The sequence below is a fragment of the Myxocyprinus asiaticus genome, chromosome 10 (genome assembly GCF_019703515.2).
Source record: "Myxocyprinus asiaticus isolate MX2 ecotype Aquarium Trade chromosome 10, UBuf_Myxa_2, whole genome shotgun sequence".
Taxonomy (NCBI): Eukaryota; Metazoa; Chordata; class Actinopteri; order Cypriniformes; family Catostomidae; genus Myxocyprinus; species Myxocyprinus asiaticus.
Window position 1 is genome coordinate 14,941,101 of NC_059353.1, and position 24,317 is coordinate 14,965,417.

General features: G+C 36.8%; 2 protein-coding genes across 5 annotated transcripts in view; one reads left to right on the forward strand and one right to left on the reverse strand.

Moving 5' to 3' along the window:
* Positions 1-4,894, forward strand: part of ptprna (protein tyrosine phosphatase receptor type Na) — a 37,498-nt gene extending 32,604 nt beyond the window's left edge. The window contains exons 20-23 of the mRNA XM_051709338.1: positions 2,741-2,794; positions 2,907-2,971; positions 3,080-3,153; positions 3,358-4,894. Of these exons, the coding sequence (XP_051565298.1) occupies positions 2,741-2,794; positions 2,907-2,971; positions 3,080-3,153; positions 3,358-3,429 (265 nt within the window). The 3' untranslated portion in view covers positions 3,430-4,894. The remainder of the gene's footprint in view (positions 1-2,740; positions 2,795-2,906; positions 2,972-3,079; positions 3,154-3,357) is intronic.
* Positions 4,895-9,812: 4,918 nt separating this feature from the next.
* dnajb2 (DnaJ heat shock protein family (Hsp40) member B2) lies at positions 9,813-24,023 on the reverse strand. 4 transcript variants are annotated; one of them, XM_051709164.1, is made up of 11 exons: positions 23,713-24,020; positions 22,982-23,068; positions 21,523-21,632; positions 21,376-21,429; positions 21,164-21,280; positions 18,993-19,082; positions 15,385-15,502; positions 15,013-15,083; positions 14,285-14,545; positions 10,527-10,590; positions 9,813-10,217 (listed from the first exon to the last, which is right to left on the reverse strand). In XM_051709164.1, coding segments are annotated over exons 1-10 (939 nt in total). In that variant the 5' UTR covers positions 23,715-24,020; the 3' UTR covers positions 9,813-10,217; positions 10,527-10,561. The 4 variants fall into 4 exon arrangements, 3 of the variants coding, with proteins under 3 accessions (XP_051565124.1, XP_051565122.1, XP_051565123.1); XR_007898372.1 differs by having other exon boundaries at positions 10,527-14,545; positions 23,713-24,023; XM_051709162.1 differs by having other exon boundaries at positions 9,813-14,545; positions 23,713-24,023.
* Between the last annotated feature and the right edge of the window lie 294 nt (positions 24,024-24,317).

Sequence of the window (24,317 nt, forward strand, 5' to 3'; positions counted from 1 at the left end):
CAATTTTAAATAAGACACAAAAGGCAATGTTTGACAAAAACAAAAACAAACAAACAAACAAAAAAAAAAACTATTACATAAAGTATATTTATTTGCAACAACAAATTAACAGCAATAAATAAGAGATCCCTGTTGTTAGAACAACGGCGCCGCGTCGTCATGGTAACGTTTAAGGCGAAGACAAAGTGGAAGTGACGTATGTCTTTCATTACTCCCTTCATCAAGGGTGTTCCAAATGGCCATCACAGTCAACATCAACGGAGTCACAAGTGCCCTGCTCCAGGGCTCAGCCCTTCGGAGGGAATAGGGCATAGGGATGCTCACTTCCGTTTGGAATTCCCCTGTGTATACGCTGCTTGAGTCAGGGTAAAATCCATTTACATTTTTTTGCAAAAAAACTAAGCTGAGGGATAGATGTACAGTCTGTTTAATGGGTTGTGCTATCTAAATGTTCCAGATAACATCATATGATCACAACCTGTGTTTTTTGTAAACATCATTTTTTTATACTCACCCTCATGCCATCCCACATCTATGACTTTCTTTCTTCTATAGAACACAAATTATGATTTTTAGAAGACTATCTCAGCTCTGTTGGTCCATAAAATGCAAGTGAATGGTGAACAGACCTTTTAATCAAGCTCCAAAAAGCACAGAAGGCAGCATAAAATTAATCCATATGACTCCAGTGGGTACATTCAGATCTTCAGAAGCGATTTGATAACTGTGTGTGAGAAACAGATGAATATTTAAGTCCTATCATTTAACTATTAACCTGTTTCTTCCCCAAAGTGATTGCATCACTTCAGAGGACATATTAAAATCACTGGATTTTAATATATGTACATGGATTACTTTTATGCTGCCTTTATGTGATTTTTGGAGCTTCAAAGTTCTCGTCACCATTTATTTGCATTGTAGGGACCTACAGAGCTGAAATATTCTTCTAAAAATCTTCGTTTGTGTTCAATAGAAGACAGAAAGTCAAACACATCTGGGATGGCATGAGGGTGAGTAAATGATGAGAGAATTTTGCTTTTTGGGTGAACCATCCCTTTAACAACTTACGCCTGGTTCACACATCCTCCGTGAGCGACGCATTTTCGTTTCGGCATCCATATTAACAGATTACACCATTCCCACTGCAAGTGTGAGGGGCGAGGTGACGCGTCCCAGAAGCGGCAGTGAGTGGATAATTTCGGCGTTGAGCTATTTTGCCGCACGGCTCATGCTGAGCTCAGCGGCTCTTTGTGCAGTACAACACTAAAATAATCAAGAGATTATAGAAAAGACACAAAAGCAAATCAAAATTATTCAAACCGAACCAACACTACAATTTACTGTCTGCGTGCTAGTAAACTCAATAAAATAACTTAATAAATTAAAGAATTAATAAACTGCTGGACCTTCTGCCATTCTGTGTATATAAGTGTACTGTATAGACACAACATTAACCAATCACAACCAAGTGTGCTGATCAAGACGAAGAGCACGTGACTGCTCGCTGTTGTACTTGAAGCAGCAATAACCGCAGCTTATTATGACCATATTTAAGAAAAAATTTGGCATAGGATCCCATAGATAACTTTATTTTCTATGCAGAGGCACTGCTGTTTCTAGCAGAAGAGATGCTGCCAATGTGAACGTCCATTGCGACCGCCCCGCTCACGCCTTGCTCACGGAGGATGTGTGAACCCGCTGTGACTGTCGGACACATCCAAATAGATATTGAAATTACTTGAAATGATGAACTGTGAGTGAGCAGGATTTTAGCAACCACACAGCTCAGTGAAATTAAAGGTCATTTTTATACCTGTGGTGTTTACACATGATTTGTTGCTGATGGTCTGAAAAAGTGACAATTAACAATAATAGCCGAACAACAGCTAGTAATAACAAATAAAAGATTTGACAGGAAACATGCTTATTACTGTATTATTGTCATTATTATTTATGAAGCAATGTCAATTTTTTTTGTGAAAATGCATAAACTTGGTTTTAATAAATAGCATGTTAATATAAACATACAACATATGTTTCTTGTTGATAGCATAAGGTAAATGGTGTTCCACATACCTTAAACCCTGAAACTGTATTGGACTAAACAAACAAACCCAGAGTCCACCACACGCCACTGACATGTACACAAATGGTTCATTCATATCTGTCGTACTATTAAAAAAACCTGTACGTTCCCTGCTATTTCTACCTAACCCTGATATGAAGGTTTGCTTCATGCTTGGGTTTCCTTATAAATCTGTGGATTTTTTCACAACCTTGAAGATCAGTCCCCTCAGTTCCTCACACGTGGATGCCTCTGCACTTTGGACTTTCCCTGGTTGTGCTCTATATGCTCCACTGGCTCTGCTTTATCCTCTGCTTTTCCTCATTCCAATAATCTCGCGGCCTGTGATGGAGATCGGTAGATCCCTGGACGTAGCACACCTCCCAGTGTCATTTTTGTGATTTGCAGCTAGTAGTCTGAGTCCAGTTGCATAGTCACAAAAATGATCATTGGTAGGTGTGAGTGCAGCAGGAGTGAGGCTTAACAGATGCTCCATCGCCACTCTCCCCCTTCCTCCTTCCCCTACCATTCTAAACAGACTGATGTATCGTTCCTTCATCTCCTCTGTTGGCAGAATAATGAATTGTTGGCCATGACAAATGGAAAATTATGCTCATTATGACATGCTCCATTTTGAATGCCCCCTTTTTCAATCCTTATGCATATTTTTTTCAGGAAAGTAAACAAGTGCTACAGAGGACGCTCCTGCCCAATCATTGTGCACTGCAGGTAAACAGCTAAAATATGCATCTCAGACTCAGTGTTGTGTTTTGTTATTAGTGTTTTCATTGCAATTGAAGCATTTACAGTAAATGGAAATTGTGTTTCCTGTTTCAAACAGTGATGGTACTGGCAGAACTGGCACCTACATTCTTATTGACATGGTACTTAACCGCATGGCGAAAGGTAAGCACCTCATTACTTGTTGAAAATTTCAACTCATTCTCAATAGCTGCTTCATTTCAGTACACTGTGCATGTACTTCATACTCACAGGCTGTTTTTATGTTTTTAGGCGTGAAGGAGATTGATATCGCCGCAACACTGGAGCATATTCGTGATCAAAGACCAAGTATGGTACGCACTAAGGTATGAACAAAGTGTTTTCATTTGATTTGAGCATTAACTTTGGCATCCCTAAAATACTAAAACTAAATATACTGAAAAATAAATCAAATTGAAAAGTATGATAGAAATTAAAACTAAATTCAAAATTCAAAACTGTAACAACCTGTTGGGTGTGCTTGTTTGTGGTTGTTTACAAGAGACAAATGAGCTTGTTTCTCTCCTCAGGACCAGTTTGAGTTTGCCCTAACAGCTGTGGCAGAAGAGGTGAATGCCATTCTGAAAGCCCTTCCTCAGTGAGCCACACCCCACTGTGTCCCTATTACACAATTTCTGCTCACACATTTCTCTTTTCGTGCACCTCATTCACTTTGAGTCAGAAACGTAAACTTTACTCCCTTTGTAAAAGACAATGAAAGATTTCTGTATTCTGAAAATATTTTACAGGGGCCAAATTCTTCAGTCCATACTGTTTCAGGGAGAACAGTGGCTTTATGAGACATCATAATTTTACACACACTGCAGTCATTTTAAGTGACCTAATTCCTGATGATTGTCAATATAATGTTGTCTTTTTATATAAATATATATGTTTGATGTTTAAAATGCAGTGTCTACATTTACATTAATGTTCTTCAAATGCTTTCTCTACCTTGAAATGACCAAAAATGCAATCCATGTATCAAATATTCAAAAAAGGCAAACATGTGCTCATATACGCACAGTCACGTCTGAAAACGAGTGGTTTGTTTGTTTTGGTGGAATGTATAACCTGAAAGGCACCTGTGAAGTCATACAGTTCCTGTAAAACATTGAGTGCATTCATGTCTAGTGCAGCCTTGACATCATGTCATCACTGTAAATAATTCACAAAGAGGTATGTTTGTCTGTTCCTGTAGCAAATGTTCCGAAAATCATCACAAAAAGAGAGACTTATATGACTATAATTTTTAAATGGTTGCAAATTAAATGTGAATCTGTGGAGCAGCGCTGGTTGATGTGTGACTTTTCATACTGTTCTCTCGCTTTCATAATGACTATGCAGACTGCGCCTATTTATTAACAATAATAATCATGGTAAACACAGCACTGTTAAAGGTGAAGTGTGTAATTTTTTGGTGTAAAATATGCAGAGAAAATACAGATAAGCCAGGCTCAAGCAATGAGCGGAGAGCTCAAGCAGTGAGAGTTTGGGGAAGGACTATTTGTTTGTATTTGCTCAACCAATGGAAGACGGAGAGTGTTTGAGAAACCTGTTTGAAAACACTCATTATTTTTGCAATTCTGTTTTGTGCCTCTAGTGGCTAAAAAAAATACACACTACACCTTTAAAATATCTTGGTAGTATGTTTGTTTGCTTTCACTGCAAAAATCTTTTTTTTTTATTAGTATGTTTGTCTTGTTTTCCAGTAAAAATATCAATATATTCTTAAAACAGGATATATTTACTTGACAAGCAAAATTACATGTTTTCAGAGAAATCTGACAAAATTTAGGAAACTTTGTTTAAAAAAAAAAAAAAAATCTGCCAATGGGAAAAGAAAAATAAACTTGTTTCTCTTTTTTTGGCAAATAGTTTTTCTTCTTTTACAGCTACACTATGTAACTTTTGGCCCTCTAGCAGATAAAAAATAAAACTGCATGTGTCTTGTGGAAGGACATTGTTTTGGTTGTGCTTTGGCTCTGTGGTTTGAGGCACCGGTGTACACATGGATACAGGACATCTTATCAGAGCGAATGGACAAATAAATAATGAAAGAAAGGAAAAGACGTCATTTATTTCAAAACATCAATGTTCCCAATACGTCAAAACAGCAGCATAAGATATGGCACTTGCCTGCTCAGATGAAGTTAACAGATAAAACGTCATCTGAGCAGGCAAGTGCCATATCTTATGCTGCTGTTTTGACATATGTTTATGTTTTGAAATGAGTGACGTTACAAAAGTTAGGCAACGTTCGTTAACATTAGACATAACGATTGCTAGTCTGATAAGGTCAAACGTTGTAAAGTTTTTATAACTGCTGGATATTCTGCCCAAAAAGACCACAGTAGTAACTAATTTATAGATTGTCGTTGTTACCAAGCAGTGGTCAACATCATTTCAAGACTCACATGTCCTTGGCAAGCCTAGGACTAAAGGATTTATTTATATAAATTATTGCCATTATAAATACACAGACACAGACGTGTGTGTGATTACACAACTATACATAAACCATATCAATAATATATCTATCTCTGGGTTGTTTTTAAATCCTTTCAGTTGTTGCCACCTCTGAAAAGCCAAGCCGATGTTGATTCGGGTTTTATTATGGACTCTGACACTTTCCTTTTTTGCTTGTAGACTCTGCTTTGTTCGGGGTTTCTTTGTTTTTACAACCGGTGATTCCCCGGAGGTTTGCCGTTTTGAATGATCCATGGTCAATTTTTCTCATTCGTTGTGACAACAAACTTTCAGCTTCAGCTACTCCCACACCATACACATGCTACAGTAGCCAGAGTATATTTTCTCTGTGTACGGATATGACATGAACACGCACAAGCAAATGACATATGTATGCAATTTCCTGCGAAATCAGTCCCGACAGCTCTAAAATATAAATCATTATTACAGGTTTATCAAAGTGTATTTGGGTAAAGACATGGTTTGGAAGATGGATGTTTGTTGCACTCTCTCATTAATAACATTTTGCCATAAAACAAACAAACAAACAAAAAAAGTATAAACCTCACTAAATTAAGGGTACGTTTACACGACGATGATGTACTAAAAACGGAAAAGTTTATCGTACAGACGACAACGTTGTCAAAACAATCCCCATTCACACGGATCCGCAAAAACGACTAAAAACGCTGTATTATGCATGCCAGGCCAGTAGTTGGCGATGTCACTTTGTAAAGAAACACTACGCGCCTCCGTACATAAGCATTCTTCCACAGAGCGGTGAATACAAACAATGAAGATAGCGATCGCTGGTTGTAGTAGTGATGCAGTAAATCTGCAGTTTGCTGGAGAGCGTCAATAAACTCAAAATCTTGAGCAGCACAAACACTGTCCTGTAGTCCGCCATCGTAGTTTTGAATGTCTCGCGCATTGTTTTGAAGTACTCGCGCGCATGCCTATAGACTGAATACGTAATATGCGTGCACATTCTCGTTTTTGTATGTTTGCATGGAGACGATGACGGCATCGTTTTCAAAAACTTGCACTTTGAAACCCGTTATAAAAAATTTGTGTTTTCAGGCCCCAAAACGCCGTTGTCGTGTAAACGAACAGCCAAAATGCATAAAAAGTTTTCCATTTTTAGTTGAAAACATTGTCGTGTAAACGGCCCCTAAGTTAGATTTCTCTGAAAACAAGACTAACTATCTTATGCCATTTTGCTTGTCAAGTAAATTTATCTTATTTTAAGAATGTTAAAATATTTTTACTAGAAAACAAGACAAAACTACTAATTAAGAAAATTATTTTTTGCATTGGTGGATCAACAGTGGCAAGAAAAAATATGTGAACCCTTTGGAAGTAGTTGGTTTTCTGCATTAATTGGTCATAAATTGTGATCTCATCTTCATTAAAGTCACAAGTACAGACAAAGCACAACATGCTTAAGATAACAACACACAAACAATTATAATCTTTCATGCCTTTATTGAACATATCCCAATACACATTAACAGTGCTGTGGAAAAAGTAAGTGAATACCTAGGCTAAAGATAAAAAAAAGGTGTGGGTTAGAGCTACCTCGACTTACCTTGTCAGCACCCTGCAGCTCTCGCCTGGTTGCCCACTGAAGCTAAGCAGGATTAAGCTTGGCCAGTACCTGGATGGGAGACCTGGGGAAAACTAAGGTTGCTGCTGGAAGTGGTATTAGGGAGGCCAGCAGGGGGTGTTCTCCCTGCAGTCTGGGTGGTTGAGGAGATTCCCCCTATACTATATGTAAAGTGCTTTGAATGCCTACAAAAGCGCTATATAAATATAAGGAATTATTATTGACTTATAAAAAGCAATCAACCATTTTGAGTTTGCTATTCACAAGAAGCATCAGCTAACATGGATCACGCCTCGCAAAAAAAGAGATTTCAGAAGACCTACGATCAAAAATTGTTGCTTTGCATAAAGCTGGAAAGGGTTACAAAGTTCTCTCGAAGAGCTTAGATATTCATCTGTTCATCTGTTCACAGTTAGACAAATTATCTATAAATGGAGATGATTTAGCACTGTGGCTCCTCTCCCTAGAAGTGGCCGTCCAACCAAGATTACTCAAAGGGCACACCGTAGAATGCTCAATGAGGTAAAAAAAAAAGAACTCTAGAGTGACAGCTAAAGACTTGAAGGAATCATTGAAGCTGGTTAACATCTCTGTTATGTTAAAATTGTCAACAAAAAATTTCGTTATCGAATAGTCGTTTGATGTCATTTAACGTAACATGAGATCATACGAAACTCTAATGATGATGCGCGAGAGCAGCACTGCAGTTCGCGTCTGACTAAGGGGAGGAAGAATTACACAGCTCAGAGTCCAGATGCATTCGAAACTTTCCAAACAGCTTCAGGTGATGTAGATAGCAAAGTACGAGGGAATTATACAAAAATACAAAATAAGTAAATACAAAGGCACTCTCGTTGTGGAATAAGTTGAGCTGGAGCTTCGACTCCGCTGAAGCAAAACTTGCGTGTCGATTGTCTTTAAAGGAAACACCCCGGCATTATATCTTTAATACAGTTATAGTTCATGCATTATAGCTTTATTAAAGTTCAAATAATAAGGAAGCAGGTCATCTAAAAAACTACAAACTCCAAAACTGGCATTTCTCTGTGCGGTCAGTGACTCTTCTATGAGTTGCGCGAAGTGTCCTGATCTAAGGGGGAGAGATTGAAACTGCACCCGGCTGGTGCACACTCTGTCGTGGGGACGCTCATCCCCCTCGCACGTGCTTGCTGCAGCTAGATTGTAACGTGATGGCTCGCGACGTATTGTATCATAATACAGTATATGTGTCACTGTGCATTTCATATCGTGAAGAAAATTGGCAATACACAGCTTTATTAATAAGAGAGAGTTTGTTTTTTCAGAGTTAATGATGGATTGAAGTGAACAGAAAGGTTAGAGAGTCTTCGCCACATTATACACTGCAACAAAATATGTTTTTCTTAGTAGTTTTTGTTTTGGCTTGTTTTCCAATATAAATATCTAAAATTCCTTTAAAACAACATACACTCACTTTAGCAGCTATACTGCAGAAGAAAAAATTGTTATCTGAGAATGTTGAACATAATATAAAAAAATATCTGAAAATCCTTTTAAAAAAAAAAGATGCATTCACCTGAGAAGCATCATCTAAGATATTTAGACTTGCTTTCAGAAAACAGATCTTGAATATATTGAAGTATATTTTGTCTTTACTGCACTCGCATAAGTATAACCAAGTGAAAAAATACATGTATATACAAAATACAATTATATTTGTGTCTTAAAACAAGTCTAAATATCTTACATGTTGCTTCTCAAGTAAATTTATTTTTAGACAATTTTAAATGACAAAAACACTTGGTAACAATAGGATTTTTTGCGGAGAATTTTTTAATGAATTAAACTTAAACCAATTTTTTTCCCTTTAATTCAGTGAATGTCATTTAGAGGTATTTTTAAAAGATGATTTTGTCCACTTTATTGTTAGCAAGCACGTTTAATACAACCTTTTAAGTCAGGCACAAGCTGAATAGTCATTTAAGAGCTAATGATTAATCGTTGCAATAATCGCCCGAATAGTCGAATAATCGTTCTAATAATCGTTAGGTTAATCGATTATCAAAATAATCATTAGTTGCAGCCCTACTCTGTTTATAAGTCCACAATACAGAAAGCATTAAATAGTCATTGTGTCCATGGCAGGACACAAAGAAGGAAGCCGCTGCTTTCCAAAAAAACATTGCTGTGCGCCTGAATTTTGTCAAAGACCACCTTGACAATCCACAACGCTACTGGGAAAATGTTTTGTGAACGATGAAACTAAGGTTGAATTGTTTGGGAAGAACACGCAGCACTACGTATGGAGTAAAAAGGGCACCGCATCCCAACGCTGAAATATGGTGGAGGGAGCATCATGATTTGGGGCTGCTTTGCTTGCCATCATCAAGGGAAACATTAATTCCCAAGTTTATCAAGATTTCCTACAGGATAATGTCAGGGTAACTGTGCACCAGCTGAAGCTCAGTAGAAGCTGGGTGATGCAGGAGAACAATGACCTTAAACATCGAAGTAAATCCTCTACAGAATGGCTTCAAAAAAAGAAAATTCACCTTTTGGAGTGGCCCAGTCAGAGCCCAGACCTTAACCCAATAAAGAAGCTGTGGAATGACCTCAAGAGAGCCGTTCACATCAGACATCCTAAGAATATGGCTGAGCTGAAGCAGTTCTGTAAGGAAAAATGGTCCAAAATTCCTCTGAACGTTGTGCAGGTCTAATCCGCAGCTACTGGAAACACTTGGTTGAGGTTATTGCTGCCAAAGGAGGATCGGACAGTTATTAAATCCTAGGGTTCACTTACTTTTTCCACAGCACTGTGAATGTGCTAATTCCAAAGGCTTCACATACTTTTTCTTGCCACTGTATATTATTAGAAGACTTGCAGAAGAAAATATCAGATATACAGATATTTGAAATAAAACACAGGAAACCTTTCTGAATAAATAATAAATCTTTATCATAAGTTATGAAGATTTTAAATTCTCAAATATAGTGCTGCTACACATTCATTGTTTCATTCATAATTATTAAAAATGATACCGAATAATTTTGTCCATAAAACATCAGCCACTATTTCTGATCAGTGCAGGCCATAAATATATAATTATGTAAAAAAAAAAAAAAATCCAATCTTCCCTCTCTAAGGCTGAACACACATTCATACACAAACACACAAACATCATTAGCATGTACATTATTGACCTTTATGTAGTGTTGCCTGGGGATTTTCCAAATAAAACTTTGAAAAGGTTCTGAGCAGCAGGTGTGCCAGGCAGAGAGAGAGAGAGAAAGACAGAGGGGCAAAAAGCAAGAGCAGAGCACCAGGGAACACTTCACCTGTTAAGGGCAGATGGATGAATCAAGTGTTATTATGAGGACTGTTTGTAGGTTTGAGTCTACAGTAGTGCCTGCTAATGGTATTTCTTTTGCACAAATTAAAATAGACTCTAATTATACAGAGTTTGATATTTTCCTTACTGGAACACGGCATGTTTTACAGCAGGGACGGGCAACAATCAGATAATTACATAGACATTTTTAATTAACAATGTGTTCTGCTTTACTATTGGAAAGTGGGGAGAAATGTCTGAAAACTATGCTAAAGTTCATGAAGAGGGCTGCAGAGAGGTCTACACTATGTTTTACCTCTGGGGGTGGTAAGAAGGGGCCACAGCCACAGATCAGCCTGTGAAGGCCTGGAAGTCGGACTCTGTAACGGCAGGGAGAATGAGTCAGGTAAAAAGACAAAAATATATTAAAATGCTAATGCACAAATAAAATCTATGAGTGGGAAAGACTCAATAAATGTGCGGTACTAACAACAACAAAAAACCTCTGAAAAATAAGAATGGTATGCTTTTAGTGTGTAGCGAGACAAGAAAATTGGATTGCGGCAGTAAGTAGGTCTCTTGATGACTTAAGAAAGGAATTCAACCTTTTGAATCTTGCAAGTTACAAATCCCATGACAATACAACACAGAGATTTAGAATTAAAGGCATTAAAGTTTATAAAGAGCTACTGCCACTCATTATCAGGTAAAGTGGACAAAACATATCATGAGTTGAGTCACACTGTAGAAGGAAGCAAATATTTGCAGTCCATCAAAATACTTTCTATGTTCTAAAAATGAATGCTTATGACCAAAACTGATTTATTTCAGTTTATTGTTTCTCATATTAGCATCAACAACTTCAGGTTAACAATGACTGAAACAGCATTTTAAATAAATCAAATCATTTTTAAATATCACTTTCAGAGCACCGAACTGAATCCCTCTGAATTAGGATACTCTTAATTGTCATCTCACATAACATTTTTAAACATAAGAGCAAATAATTTTGTAAATAAATTGTTTTTGCTTTGCAATTTCTAGAATTATACAAAATAACGTATTTGATAAACATTCGCATAGCATAACATTCTACCTTTTTGTGCTTTGTCTAGTGTCTTTTAAGCAGAACAAATTTTATTGAAGTTTTGATTGTTCATTTCACATTACACACTTGCTGGCTAATATGAAAGAAACTACACAGACAAATAATAATAAGTTAAATGTGCTTCTTTGGCAAACATGTTTGGCAAACGGGCTGGCACATAATATATGGCACTGGAAACCACAGCCATGCATTCTTATACTAAAAAAAGGAACAAACCATTAATAATACTGAACTATTTGATGCATATAAAACTAGAGATGAGTGTCATTGTCACTTTTATTTTGGCACATAAATTAAGAAAACTATGTATCCTTTACATGCCTGGGTTCCCACAGTTTGAAGTCATTATGTACTGCACTAGCTTTCAAAGACAGTGTGATTATATTGAAGTCTTTTTGTGCAAAAGTTTATAACATCTCAAAAAATACTGTACATCTATCACGTTCAACAGGAATGAAGGAATGAGAAATGCAGTAAAGAAACAGAAAGTATCCAGACACTTAGGCCTCATCCATACTAATACATTTTCACTTAAAAAAGCATCTTTTTCTCTATGTTTTGGCCTTCTGTCCACACTGAGACAGCAATTTTTGGCCCAAGTGGATAAATTTGAAAATGCCACCTTCGCGTTGTAGTGTGACCGGGAAATGAAAATATCTGAAACCGATGACAAAATTGTTGTCGTGAAGCAGTCATGTGATCCATTCAACCGCAACAATCAAGATGGCGGCCCATGTTGTAGCGGCATTGTTGTGCCTGTCATTCACTTTGATAGCATTGTTAAAGATTAATGTTACTTTGTACAACCTTCACATTGCATTCCTTTAAAGAAGGCGGGAAGTTTACTCGAAATTGCTGTCCAGATGGAGCACGAGAACAATTGCATTTCAGACCGAACATGGAACGGCGATTTTTCGCATGTGCAGTAAGGGGATTTAAAAGTTTTCATACATTTCAGTGTGGATGAGAGACATTTGGAAAACGTTTGAAAATGGCAGTGTGGACGGAGAGCGTTTCGAGAACGAAAATGCCGTTTTCAAATAAATCCGGATTAATGGAGAGGATTAGTCACTACAAAGAATCAGACAACCTCTGTTCTAGAAGAAACCATTACAATAATCATTTGTGTATGGATGTATCTGCAGCTAGCATCAAAATTACCAGGTGCGGTCAAAGATAACTGCAAATCCTTTTAAAAACATTGATGCACTTGAAAACTTGTTCTGTTGAAACAATTAATTGTAAGGTATTTGGAAATGAGATGCCAACTAGGCAGCTAAGCATAAATTGAAACACTAACTTGCTCAGCTGCAATTTTATTTAAATGAGAATTTAAGGGAAGAGCATTTACCGTATCTTCGTTTGGCAGCCAAAATGTCATATTTAATACGATTTAAAGGCGCTGTAAACGCTATTAGCTGTTTTGCTAACTTCAACCATTTTGCTAACTTCAAAATGCTACATATATATTGTAAGTAAATCCAACACACCTTATTTAGCAGTGGAAATCTTGCAAACATTTTTTTATATTAAGTGTACATTTATAACATTATACTTTGTATTATATAACCCTGGAATTTTTAAAAACTTTAAAAAGTAAAAAAAAAAAAAACGAGTTACCACAGCTGCGATGAGGTTTCTAATACAGCTGCTGAGGGAGTGACAGAAAATGTGGCCTCTTTCTCTCTTCTGACTGCTGTATCCACCAAAAAAAAAAAAAATCACATTTTGTTTTCTTCTTTTGGACAGCTGTGAAACGTAACAGTGGATTTTTTCTATTGCTATTGGAGCAAACAGGTAAGCAAAAATTATATTTGCTGTGGTCTCCCATTTACCGCTATACACGTTTACCCTGCAATCATTAACTTCCGCATTCCAAACCTGGATATGTGAAAGGGTCCATTAATTTAATCCAAAGTGTCCAATAACAGGGCTGTAACTGAGATTAAGCGAGTAGTATTCATCTGGTCATGTGATCCCAACATCCCCATGAGGGGACCCTCTCCATGTAAAATAAAACAGCTTTTATAAGATTACTGATATGACTGAAGTCTTCATCTCATGTGAGTGCAAATGATTTAAACATGTTTCAAAATTACTATACATTTCTTTAGCATTAAAACCTTTAAAATGAGGGGGGTAGAGTGCACCTGAACACATCTTCTCTTCAAAAACATGTAAACCAACCTGATGTTAGCAAATCCTGAGTGAGAAAAACAATTAAAAGGCAGAGAGCGTTTTCGAATTTGCTAATATTAATATAGCTAATATTGCTTTTTAGCTGATTTGACTGAGATAAGGGCTGTCACAGAGATGTGTTTTCTTAGGATACCAATTTCAGAGCAATGTCAGGTACTAGGGACATTTTATGCATGGTTCCAAAAACACTGGTGCTTACAGCACCTTTAATTTTTCAATTTTAAATGTGTAACCTCTAGCTTTCTTTGTGGTGAATAAACACATTTTGGCACCTGTTATTTATACCATAAGGCAAAAATATACAAAATCAGCACAGTCATCCTTGTGCAATGCCATAAGCCCTGCCACAAGAAACAGAGAGCTATAAGTCAAGGCACAGTCCAACACTTCATGAAGGATCAAAAACACATCAAATAAACATAGGGCCAACACACTGCTAACGTAACACATGTTCAACAAGCAGGATTATTCTACACACTCTTACTAACAGACCACACACTGACAATTCCTCCTCTTTTTTATCATATTAGTCCCATTGGCCACTGTTTTTTCATTCTCCTTTACAACAACACCCTCTGGATGCAAATGTTCGGAACACCTATCCAGCCACTTTTCTGCTACACTATCCTCTGGAGAAGAGAGGGAACTGGGTGCTGAATCATCTGTCCCAGCCCTCTCAGATTTGGTTTTCTTAGCGGCACCACTCCCATTCCCACATTCACCGCCACCACCACCCCCTGGTTGCTTCACCCTCCCTCCCCCAGCACCTGTGATCATGTCCTCTGCCCGCTGCTGGGCCTCCATCTCCGACAAGCTGTAGGCCAGCGCCATCTGCAGGTCTTCGTCATCCTCATCTTGGCTGGCATCGGGACAGTTATAGAAAGGGGCAGCACTGAAGGAGCGCAGGGCAGGGTTTGGAGAGCTGTTGGTGGAGGGGCGGAGCAGTGGCTGTTGGGGCCGTCTGGAAGGCTGACCCAACTGCTCTCTACGACTCAGTTCTAAAGCTAAAGCCATCTCATCCTCCACACCTGCAAACACGAACACAGCTGAATGTCAGATAATTTCTACATGAACACATGTTGTAGTTATTAGCAAAATCAAGAGGCTGGTGTAAAATGTCATGAAATAGGGAAGACTGGGGGCAATTGTAAAATGTTTAGAAAACATATTTATGTGCCTACATTTATAGTGCCATTAAAATATTCACATTGAGAAAGACTCTATCATCATATTGATTTAATACAAGATATCGGTGTGTTACAACTTGATAAAAATTTTTTTTAAAAAGTATCTTAAAGCGAAATGATCACACTTGTTTCTTCCTTATTCACAGAGAGAACTTTACAGAACATGTGCTGTATAAGTGTCATCACTCTGGCTTGATTGTGATTGAAGAAATTTTGTGTTACAACTGCCCACTGTTACTATCACCCCCAGTCTCTCCTTCCTAAATCTACTAGCATGTTATTATTAAAAGATACATAACTAATATTACCATTAATGAGGATGGATGTCAAAACCCCGTCCTCCTCAACCTCAGTTCTCTCCTGTCCATTTTCTCTGACCCTGTGTTTAACACAATGAAGTTAAAATATATATAAAAGAACTTGACTTTCTGTAGGCTGGCTTTTGCAGTATGGCAAAAGCTAAACCTTAATAAATCTTTTACTATTCTACATCAACTGCATTGAATTGTCCATTACATAATCAACCAAAAAAAAAAAAAAAAAATCTTCACTGTGCATTGTCATATTTCAGTGGGTTGAGATTATTTCAAATAACGACAGTGTTTTATATTGCTGAATTACACTGCATATGGAACAAGGGTAACAGTAAACATAATCAGTATAAAAAGAGGCAAACCGACTTTTTTGTGGTGATACGTTTTCCATTGACAATGCGGGTAGAAGTAGAAACAGACTTGAAGTTTGCCCCTCCCATGCTGCCCATCCCTCCCATTGAAGAAGAGAAGGAGGTGAAGTCAACTGTTGGTGTCGAGAGAAAACAAATGCAGCTCTTAATGAATTTAAAATGATATAGCTGAGATTGGTGTTCTTAGCAATGTCATTTTTAGGGCTAGGTATTGATACAGATTTCCCGATTCGATTCCGATTCACAAGCTCTCGATTGGATCCGTTTCCGATCTCAATTGGATTCGATGTCAATTCATCTGGGTACAATTCTGTTACAATGTCCATTTTGCTTACGTATAAAAGAAATTCTCTCTCAGCTAATGCACTTAATTATAAAGAAACCTTCTAGGTACAATTCAAAAATACAAATTTTACAAATGATATTTTATCATTAGTTTTACATCAAATTGGTCACATTTTAGCTTAGGGTTATGGTTAGTTCAGTTGTCTATTCCATCAATTAATGTCATAAAATTGCATATATTATGTTGCATACATACAAAAAAGACAGGCTTTGACATTGTCTGATCATGGAGTTGCTTTGTCTAATAGTCTACAACAAATTCAGTACTTCAACGCTGGTAAATCGTAATGATAAATGTATCTATGAACCTTTTTTTTAGTAGCAAGCACCTCGCAATATTTATTTATTTATTTTTCATGTTAAGTGCGTGAGATATAGGAGAATTGACTTGCTGGTAACCATTTGATAATTTTTTATTTTACATGGAGGATAAGAAAAGAAACAAATACTTCTGTAGAGATGTTCTTGTTGAGGAAATCACTGCAAGGAAAAATATCTCCTTGGAAAGCTTGATAATTATATCAAGTTGGAAAATAAGAGGCGGGTAAATGGGAAAGGATGGCGCAGGCTGTCTCTGCTGTGCCCAACTCCGATAGGGATGTGGATGGTGGGTGAAAAATAAAGTCTCAGCTTTCTAATGTTATAATTATTATGTTTCTATGAACTCTAAAGATTGCGGAGAGAGAGAGAGTGCTATATGCAGCGCATCCATTTGAATTAGCATGATTGGTCACCACATTAAGAAGCTTAAAACAACATGTATTGTTTGAGTTTGGTGATAACTTTTACATGGTTTATGAGCTGAAAATAAAAATAACAAAACACAATACGTGTTTTGGTCTCAAATCACATTTCTGTGTAAACAGACAATTGCAACTTCAGATTCAACATGATAGAACTTGCATATTTGAAAGAACCCAGTAAATTCATTAAACATCTTACCTTTTAGGATTTAAGACAACTGTGAGGTTTTCCTAACTTTAAAATGTTATTTACGATGATTTTTAAGAACATTTTTTTCGAGAATTGTAAAGTTTTTTCTTAAGAACAATCTTAAGAAAAAAGATAAGAACTTTCTTCAGAAGTCTTTTTCGGGAATACAAAATATTCTTATATATTATAATAACTTTTTTCTTAAATTAGAAATTAAGCAGAAAATGGTAGTTACGAAGAATTTTCATCTTAAGAACATTTTGTGAATCCGGCCCCTGTACAGGTATTTTCTCTGCCTTGTGAATTAGTCATCTGAATAATAACTAGGCCTGTTTAACGGTTTACATCAAATAAAAAATGATATTATTAATAATATACATGCATAATTTTTAAAATATCATCTTATTATCTATCTTTCGTATACACTGGCGGCCAAAGGTTTGGAATAATGTACAGAATTTTTTCTTATGGAAAGAAATTGGTACTTTTATTGACCAAAGTGGCATTCAACTGATCACAATATATAGTCAGGACATTAATAATGTGAAAAATCTTTTTTTGCCATTTTTTTACCTAATATTGACCTTAAGACATGCCAGTCTATTGCATACTGTGGCAACTCAAAAACAAACACAAAGACAATGTTAAGCTTCATTTAACAAACCAAATAGCTTTCAACTGTGTTTGATATAATGGCAAGTGATTTTCTAATACCAAATTAGCAATTTAGCATGATTACTCAAGGATAAGGTGTTGGAGTGATGGCTACTGGAAATGGGGCCTGTCTAGATTTGATCAAAAATGACTTTTTTCAAATAGTGATGGTGCTGTTGATATCAGTAATGTCCTGATTATACTTTGTGATCAGTTGAATGCCACCTTTGTGAATTAAAGTATTAATTTCCCTCCAACACGGCAAAATCTGTATATTATTCCAAACTTTTGGCTGCCAGTGTACATATTATTATACATTTTCCATAAACATCATAACTGATTTAGCAGCAAGGTCCCCTTTTTCAGGATTTCATCTGTACATTTTCTGTGCATTTTGTCAACTTTAAACTGGAGAGCACTGACTTAAAGGAATAGTTGACCCCAAAATGAAAACTCTGTCATCACTTACCTTCAAGTTTTTGCAAACCCATATGGCTTTCTTTCATCCGTGGAATTTAAAAGGAGATGTCAGACAACCCTTGCCAACCATTACCAACCATTAGTCCTAACCAACCATTACTTTCACTGTATGGGAAAAAAAAGATGAATGAAAGATAATGGTTACTGGGACTAACATTCAGCCTAACATCTTGGAACAACATATGGTCGAGTATTCATGACAGAATTTTTATTTTTGGGTGAACTATCCTTTCAACTACCTGTAAAGATATTTGTCAAGAACAACAATATATATACAAGTCAGCATATTATTGCATGTCTTGATGGAAAACAAATTCCTGAATAGAAGGATCATAATGTATGTTGTAAACTAAAAAAACATTTCAATTTGAATAAAACTAAGGGTGAGAATTGAGGTAAGAAATAGTCCCCTGGCAGATTTAGATGAGATTGTTGTTAAAATTTTTGAGTATTACAAGTTTTACCCTACCCCACCCACCACCCACACTTTTTTTGGGGTGCCACAAGATTTTGTAAATACTCAAAGGGTGTTGTGACTGAAAAAATGTTGGGAAGCTTTAGTGCATCCATGTGTGATTAGAATTATATATATATATATATATATATATATATATTATTTATTTTTTTCTTCTTTTTAATCAAAAACTGACTGTAAAAAACAGAAAGGGTATTAAAAGAGTCATTATTCAATTACATATGGATCTGTGGATCTTGTCTTTGGACACACAGAATGAGAGAAACCAAACTTTTACTCTCAACAAGCAGTAAAGGACCTCTGTGCTAATAATTTCTTCTCCACTATACTACTCAATCACTGGTGAACGAAATCTGAATATATACTAGCCAGTGGCTAATCATGGACATTTTTAGTCACATAGCGGGAGATTTGGTTGCACATGCGAGTGGTTTACTTGCTTTATAGGGGGTTGCCACATAAAGTGAAAGACTGATCTTGGGATTTAAGAATCGATATCGAGATCGTTCAAACGAAGAAGGAGATGCATCGGAAAATCATTATTTTTACACAGCCCTTGTCATTTTCATACCCCTTTTGGATTCTTGGTTCAAACAAGATATAATGCATTTAAAGCAAAATTCATCTGAATTAAGTCTTAATCTGGGAGTATATGCAAAAAGAGACCAAGATACCCATAATGCAGACCAGTGAGAAGACTAGTTTAAAATACAAACCGTTTGCTGAGGGAAATGAGAAGAAGCGACTGGGCCCAAGCCTGGAGGAGCTGTGAAACCCACTATGCATCCCACCAAATGGGAAATCATCTAATGGGAAGGTGGGAGGAGATAGAGAATGAGAAAGGGTTAAAGTGGGTAAGGCAAGTGAGACACTGAGGCAGAGATGAAGGAAGAATGTGATGAGATTGTGAGAACTATGCTGCCATGCAAAGGCAAAACATAGTAACTACACATTTTATCAAAATAGTTTTATGACCAAAATCGGGTGTTTTAAGAGTCTAGACTAGAATATGATCTATCCTGTGACATACAGCTCAACTATTGTAAGATTCATGCTCATATCTAATCAGTACATTACTATGCATGTATATACAACACATTTGGCTGAACAATCAAAAATCTGTGATGCTTTTTTACTCAGTTTTAGTAGTGAAGTTTCTGCATTCTGCCTTTGTAGGGCAGTATGGGTGGAAGGGAAAATGCTTAAGGCCTTTGCACACCAGAGGCGATGAGATAATGCGAAACTTGTCGCCAACTAATGGAGAAGAATATGGTGCAGACAGAGCTCCAAAAAGGGGTAGTGGGAGCTCCAAACAGCCAGCAAAGATATAGAGAGCCCCTAACCTAACCCCTTCCCTAACCTTAACCGAGAGTGGAAGTGACGCCCCCTTTTGGAGTTGGCACAACCCCCTTTTGGAGTAACCCTGCCCCTTCTGTAGATTCCACCCCCATTTGGAGATCTCTGGCCTGCAGCTATACCTACTTGGACTATTGGCCCTTTCACATTAAAAGTGGGGCGAATGAACGGCGTTAACACATTCATGCCTTTACAATAGGTGGCACTAATCAACAAGAATTTTTAAAGTACAGTAGGTGGTGCAAAGCACCTTTCAGCTGGTCTGCCCTTTGCACATCACAAATGAGAAGAACTACTTTACAAGTTCAATAGTAAACAACCATGGAATCACAATACGAAAGACAAGAAAGCAAGTTCTCTAGTGAGCAGATTTCTCTATAAGCTTCAGCAGTGATGACGTGTTTGTTGTTGATTTGTTCAATAAGAAAGAAAACATTCAAGATACTTCACAAACGATTTCAGTTAACCTGCTAGATATGTTTACACAGTCTGAGGGGTAATTAGAAAGAACAGAGTGTAAAAAATGGTTAAAACATGATATCAATAGGAACAATACAGATTGTATATTATTTCCATGTTCATCTACTTGTTTTATACTGTAGATTTGCTCAAAACCCTGCATGTTACAAATTAAACGTGACGACATCTAAATGCTCCAATAAGAGTCTATATAATGCAAACAATAAAGCATAAATCCAAACCAACATTATCACGTTTTTGATATACGGTTGTTCATTCAAAGTTTGATGTAATAACTATTGCTAAATATGCAAATCTGTCTTGTTTCAGCCAGTATACCTTTGTAATGCCTGTTTGGTCATTTGTTTGATTCACGGCTTATCGGTTAACCAATTAATAAGGTTGATACTGGCGGTTAGTTTGTTAAAAGAATTTGCCAAAATTTGCATCCCTAATTAGAGATATCGGAGAACTCACGTAAGATTAAGTGAAAAGGCAAAAAATAGAGCAATATGGAATACATTATGAAGACAATCACCATAAGATCAGAGAGTTTGTTTTAAACGGGATGCAAGGCAGTGATGCAACAATATCATTTATATGTTAAAAGAGCCCATATAAGATTTTTGCTTTGTTTTGTTTTTTTTAAGGCATTTGATGCAAATGAAATACACATCCTCACTGCTGGTTCAGGATTTCTTCCTCGAGTTACTTCAGCATTTAACGTTGATGATCAAAACAGCTTTCTGTGCTTTACCGCTACCAGTTGCGTTGTTTTAGTAACTGCAGCAGCTCCTGATATGTGATCCATTGTTCATATTTTATTGGTCAGGGCATTTCATCAGCAAGTGAAGAAAAAAAAAAAAAAAAACTTTGTCAGCGAGCGAATGTTCGATTTAGGCGTGAATTGGCTTCATATGTATCCATTGTTTCTATTCAAAATGTTAATTGTGGTGAAAATTCGCGTTTGGTGCGCAAAGGCCTTTACACAAGGAAACCACTCATACCAATCTATGAGAGAGTTTCAGGCCAGCAAGAAGCATATCTACAGAAGAAGTCAATGAGCACCCACCAAAAAAGTCAGCGAATGGGTCCTGCCCTCCAAAGAACTCTCGAAAAACCTCATCTGGGCTGCGGAATGTGAAGGTGAATCCTGGGAAGTCATCAGGAAATGAAGAGCTACCAGAGCCTGGGAGACAGATGTAAAAATCAAAATAGCTTTGAGACCTGACATAAACTCATATAGCAATAAGACAGTATCAAGCGCTGTGAAGATTTACTCACCCGAACTTGGCATGTCGGATCTACCGTATCTGTCATAAGCTTCCCGTTTGCTTTCTTGGAAATGACAAAACACAACAGTGTAAGACCCAGCGTAATCCACTTTCTCACAAGTAAAATAAATGTAAGTTAAAATATCTGATATCTTACTGTCTGAAAGAACTTCATAGGCCTCTGCTATCTCCTTGAATTTTCTCTCCGCCTCCTCCTTGTTGTCTGGGTTCTTGTCAGGGTGCCACCGTAGAGCCAGTTTCCTGTAACTGTATACATGCACGTAAATAAACTGATAGGCAAACTTAGCTTGACTGGCATCTCAACAGTCTAGGTAGCCTGATCAGTGTACTTCATTTCAAAGCAAACAGAAAATTTGCTATGGACCAGAGTCATTGGAAAATTGCTAATAAATGTTAAATAGGTAAGTAATTCTGGCTTTTACTGAAGATATTAAATTAAAAAAGTCATGACATAGTGTTATAAATTATCTTACTTTAACCCTTAAATGCATGGGTGTTTTGCCAAACATTATTACGTATATACTCGGGTTAAGAAACCCGGCACATATATATATATATATATATATATATATATATATATATATATATATATATATATATATATCACAAATTGATCTACAAAATGCCCAGATAGTGTCAAATTTTCCCAACTTTTTCAAGAAAATTAGAAAATAATAGAATAGAATATATTCTGATTTATTTTTATGTTTTATTTTTCATATATCAAAGAGATAAAGCAACAAATCTAGAACAGGATTCATTACTTTCGCACTGAAATTTTATGAGACGCAACAGCTGTCAAACACATATTGAGCTACAAATAACAAATAAGATACACATAATTAACACTTAATTATTCTCCCAAGCACTTATTGAGTTTAAATAGATGCACAACTTTTCAGTAGTACATCCAAATGACAATAGTCATATCATACTGTTCATGTGTTAAACTTGCTATAGTTTACTTCCTTCGCTAAATAGCAGTGTCAAATGTAAATCAATCGTATATATAATATAATATATACAGTATGTGTGCACACTAATAGAATACTGATAATTCACCACTGTCACACAGAAAATCAATGTGATATAGTTGTAATTTGAATGAATATAGTACTAATTTGTCTTGTAATAAACAAAGAAATATATGTCCTGTGATAGTAAATGTATATAAATATGAAATAATCATAAAAATGTGATTTACAGAAGAGCAAAAAAAAAAATAAAAAATGACACAATTACCTATATAGGGTCTTACACTTACACGTAATTAAGCAGTTATAAAAAATGAAGCAGTTTTTTTTTTGTTGTTACACTATTCAGAAGAAAAAAGGTTGAGGAACACTAAATATATGGGGGCATAACTCTTAAAAATGGATGAGGTACAGGAGGTGGAATGAGTTCCCGGGTCAGTAAAGACCTGAGGTATGCATTTAACAGGTAATATGCTTCACAGTCTGTTGAGCCACTCATGGTTTTAAACCAAATAGTCTTCACTTGTATCCGTTAGAACAGACAAATTTAGTAACATTGAATAGTAACAATGCCAAAAGCCTTCCCATACGGCAAATCACTGTTAAGGGAGTTTAACTTACGCTTTCTTGATGTCGTCCGGAGAAGCATTTCGTGACACTCCCAGAACATCATAATAATCCACCATTGCGCCCTTTAGCTCAGTGCACCTGTTACTTACATTTGTGAAAGTGAAATGATTAAAAAGCATCAAAATGAGTCACAAACACATTTTAAACTGTTTCAGAAACATTTCTGATTTTCAGAACAGTTATTACATGTCAGTTACAGTCATGTTCACACAAGAAGGCATGTGTGATCCTTCAAATCAACTGCCATGACACCAAACATAACAACAACAACTTGGGCAATGCCATGCAGGCCAAGCAGTGTGTTTTTTCATGAATCTGGGACACAGCTAATATTGATTATATAATACTAATGTAAAGAAATCACTGGTAACTATTTCAAGTTGTAGGCTCTTCAAAGACAGAATGTTATACACTAATTCAATAAACTGTTGGACTTGGCCTGATTGACTGAATATAGACTGGTATTTCCCTGGAGTCTGGCCTGCCCATGTCTGGAACTCTCTGGAAACCGGACACAATGTGATGTTATTTCAAGCCCAAACTTAAAAAGCGATTTGTGTGTGAGCCTTATGGCCACTGACAGCTGCTGCGCTGCTTAAACATGCCTTATCACCATCCCATAGAAACACACACGACAACTGCATATAAATACAGTATTTTAGAGATCATTCAGCAATGCCAATGGCCGCGTTGTAGCGTTACACCCCTATTAAAACACTTACATTTCTTTAGAAGTTTATCCACCCAGGAGGAGCCGTGCCTCTGTAAACAAGGCAAGGTGAAGCCACTGGAACGACACAGTCCGTCCCAAGACGCGGGTTACAGGAACTGACGCTCTTTCAACATAAGCGTGGGTAAGGAATTCCGTTAGATTCCCCCGCTTACCGCTGGCACACCGTGCTTCATTACTTCAGCGTGTAATTGAGACACAACTTCTATATCTGTATGTCCTTCTGCCGTCTACTGTGAAAACGGTGCGTCACGATCAGCTGAGCGACAGTTAATAAAAACAGGACAGCTCTAGAACATGCCAGCGTTTGTCTACGTCACAGGCCCCGCCCACTACTGCCCAGAAGAAGCCATGTGAACTGCTCAGTCTGACGAAATGTGCTTTATTTTGAGAATGAGCTGCATTTAACATTAAAACATGGAAAGCACATCTTGTTAGCGTGGCATACCTATGATAATCTACTATAAATTGATTTCATTTGACTTGATTCTAAACCTCGGGAATTGATTATTCGGGAATTATTCATGGGGAAAAGTGGTCCCTAGGCCTGTATGACAGAGGATTGGAGGAGAAAGGATAAAAAATAAACTATAGTTT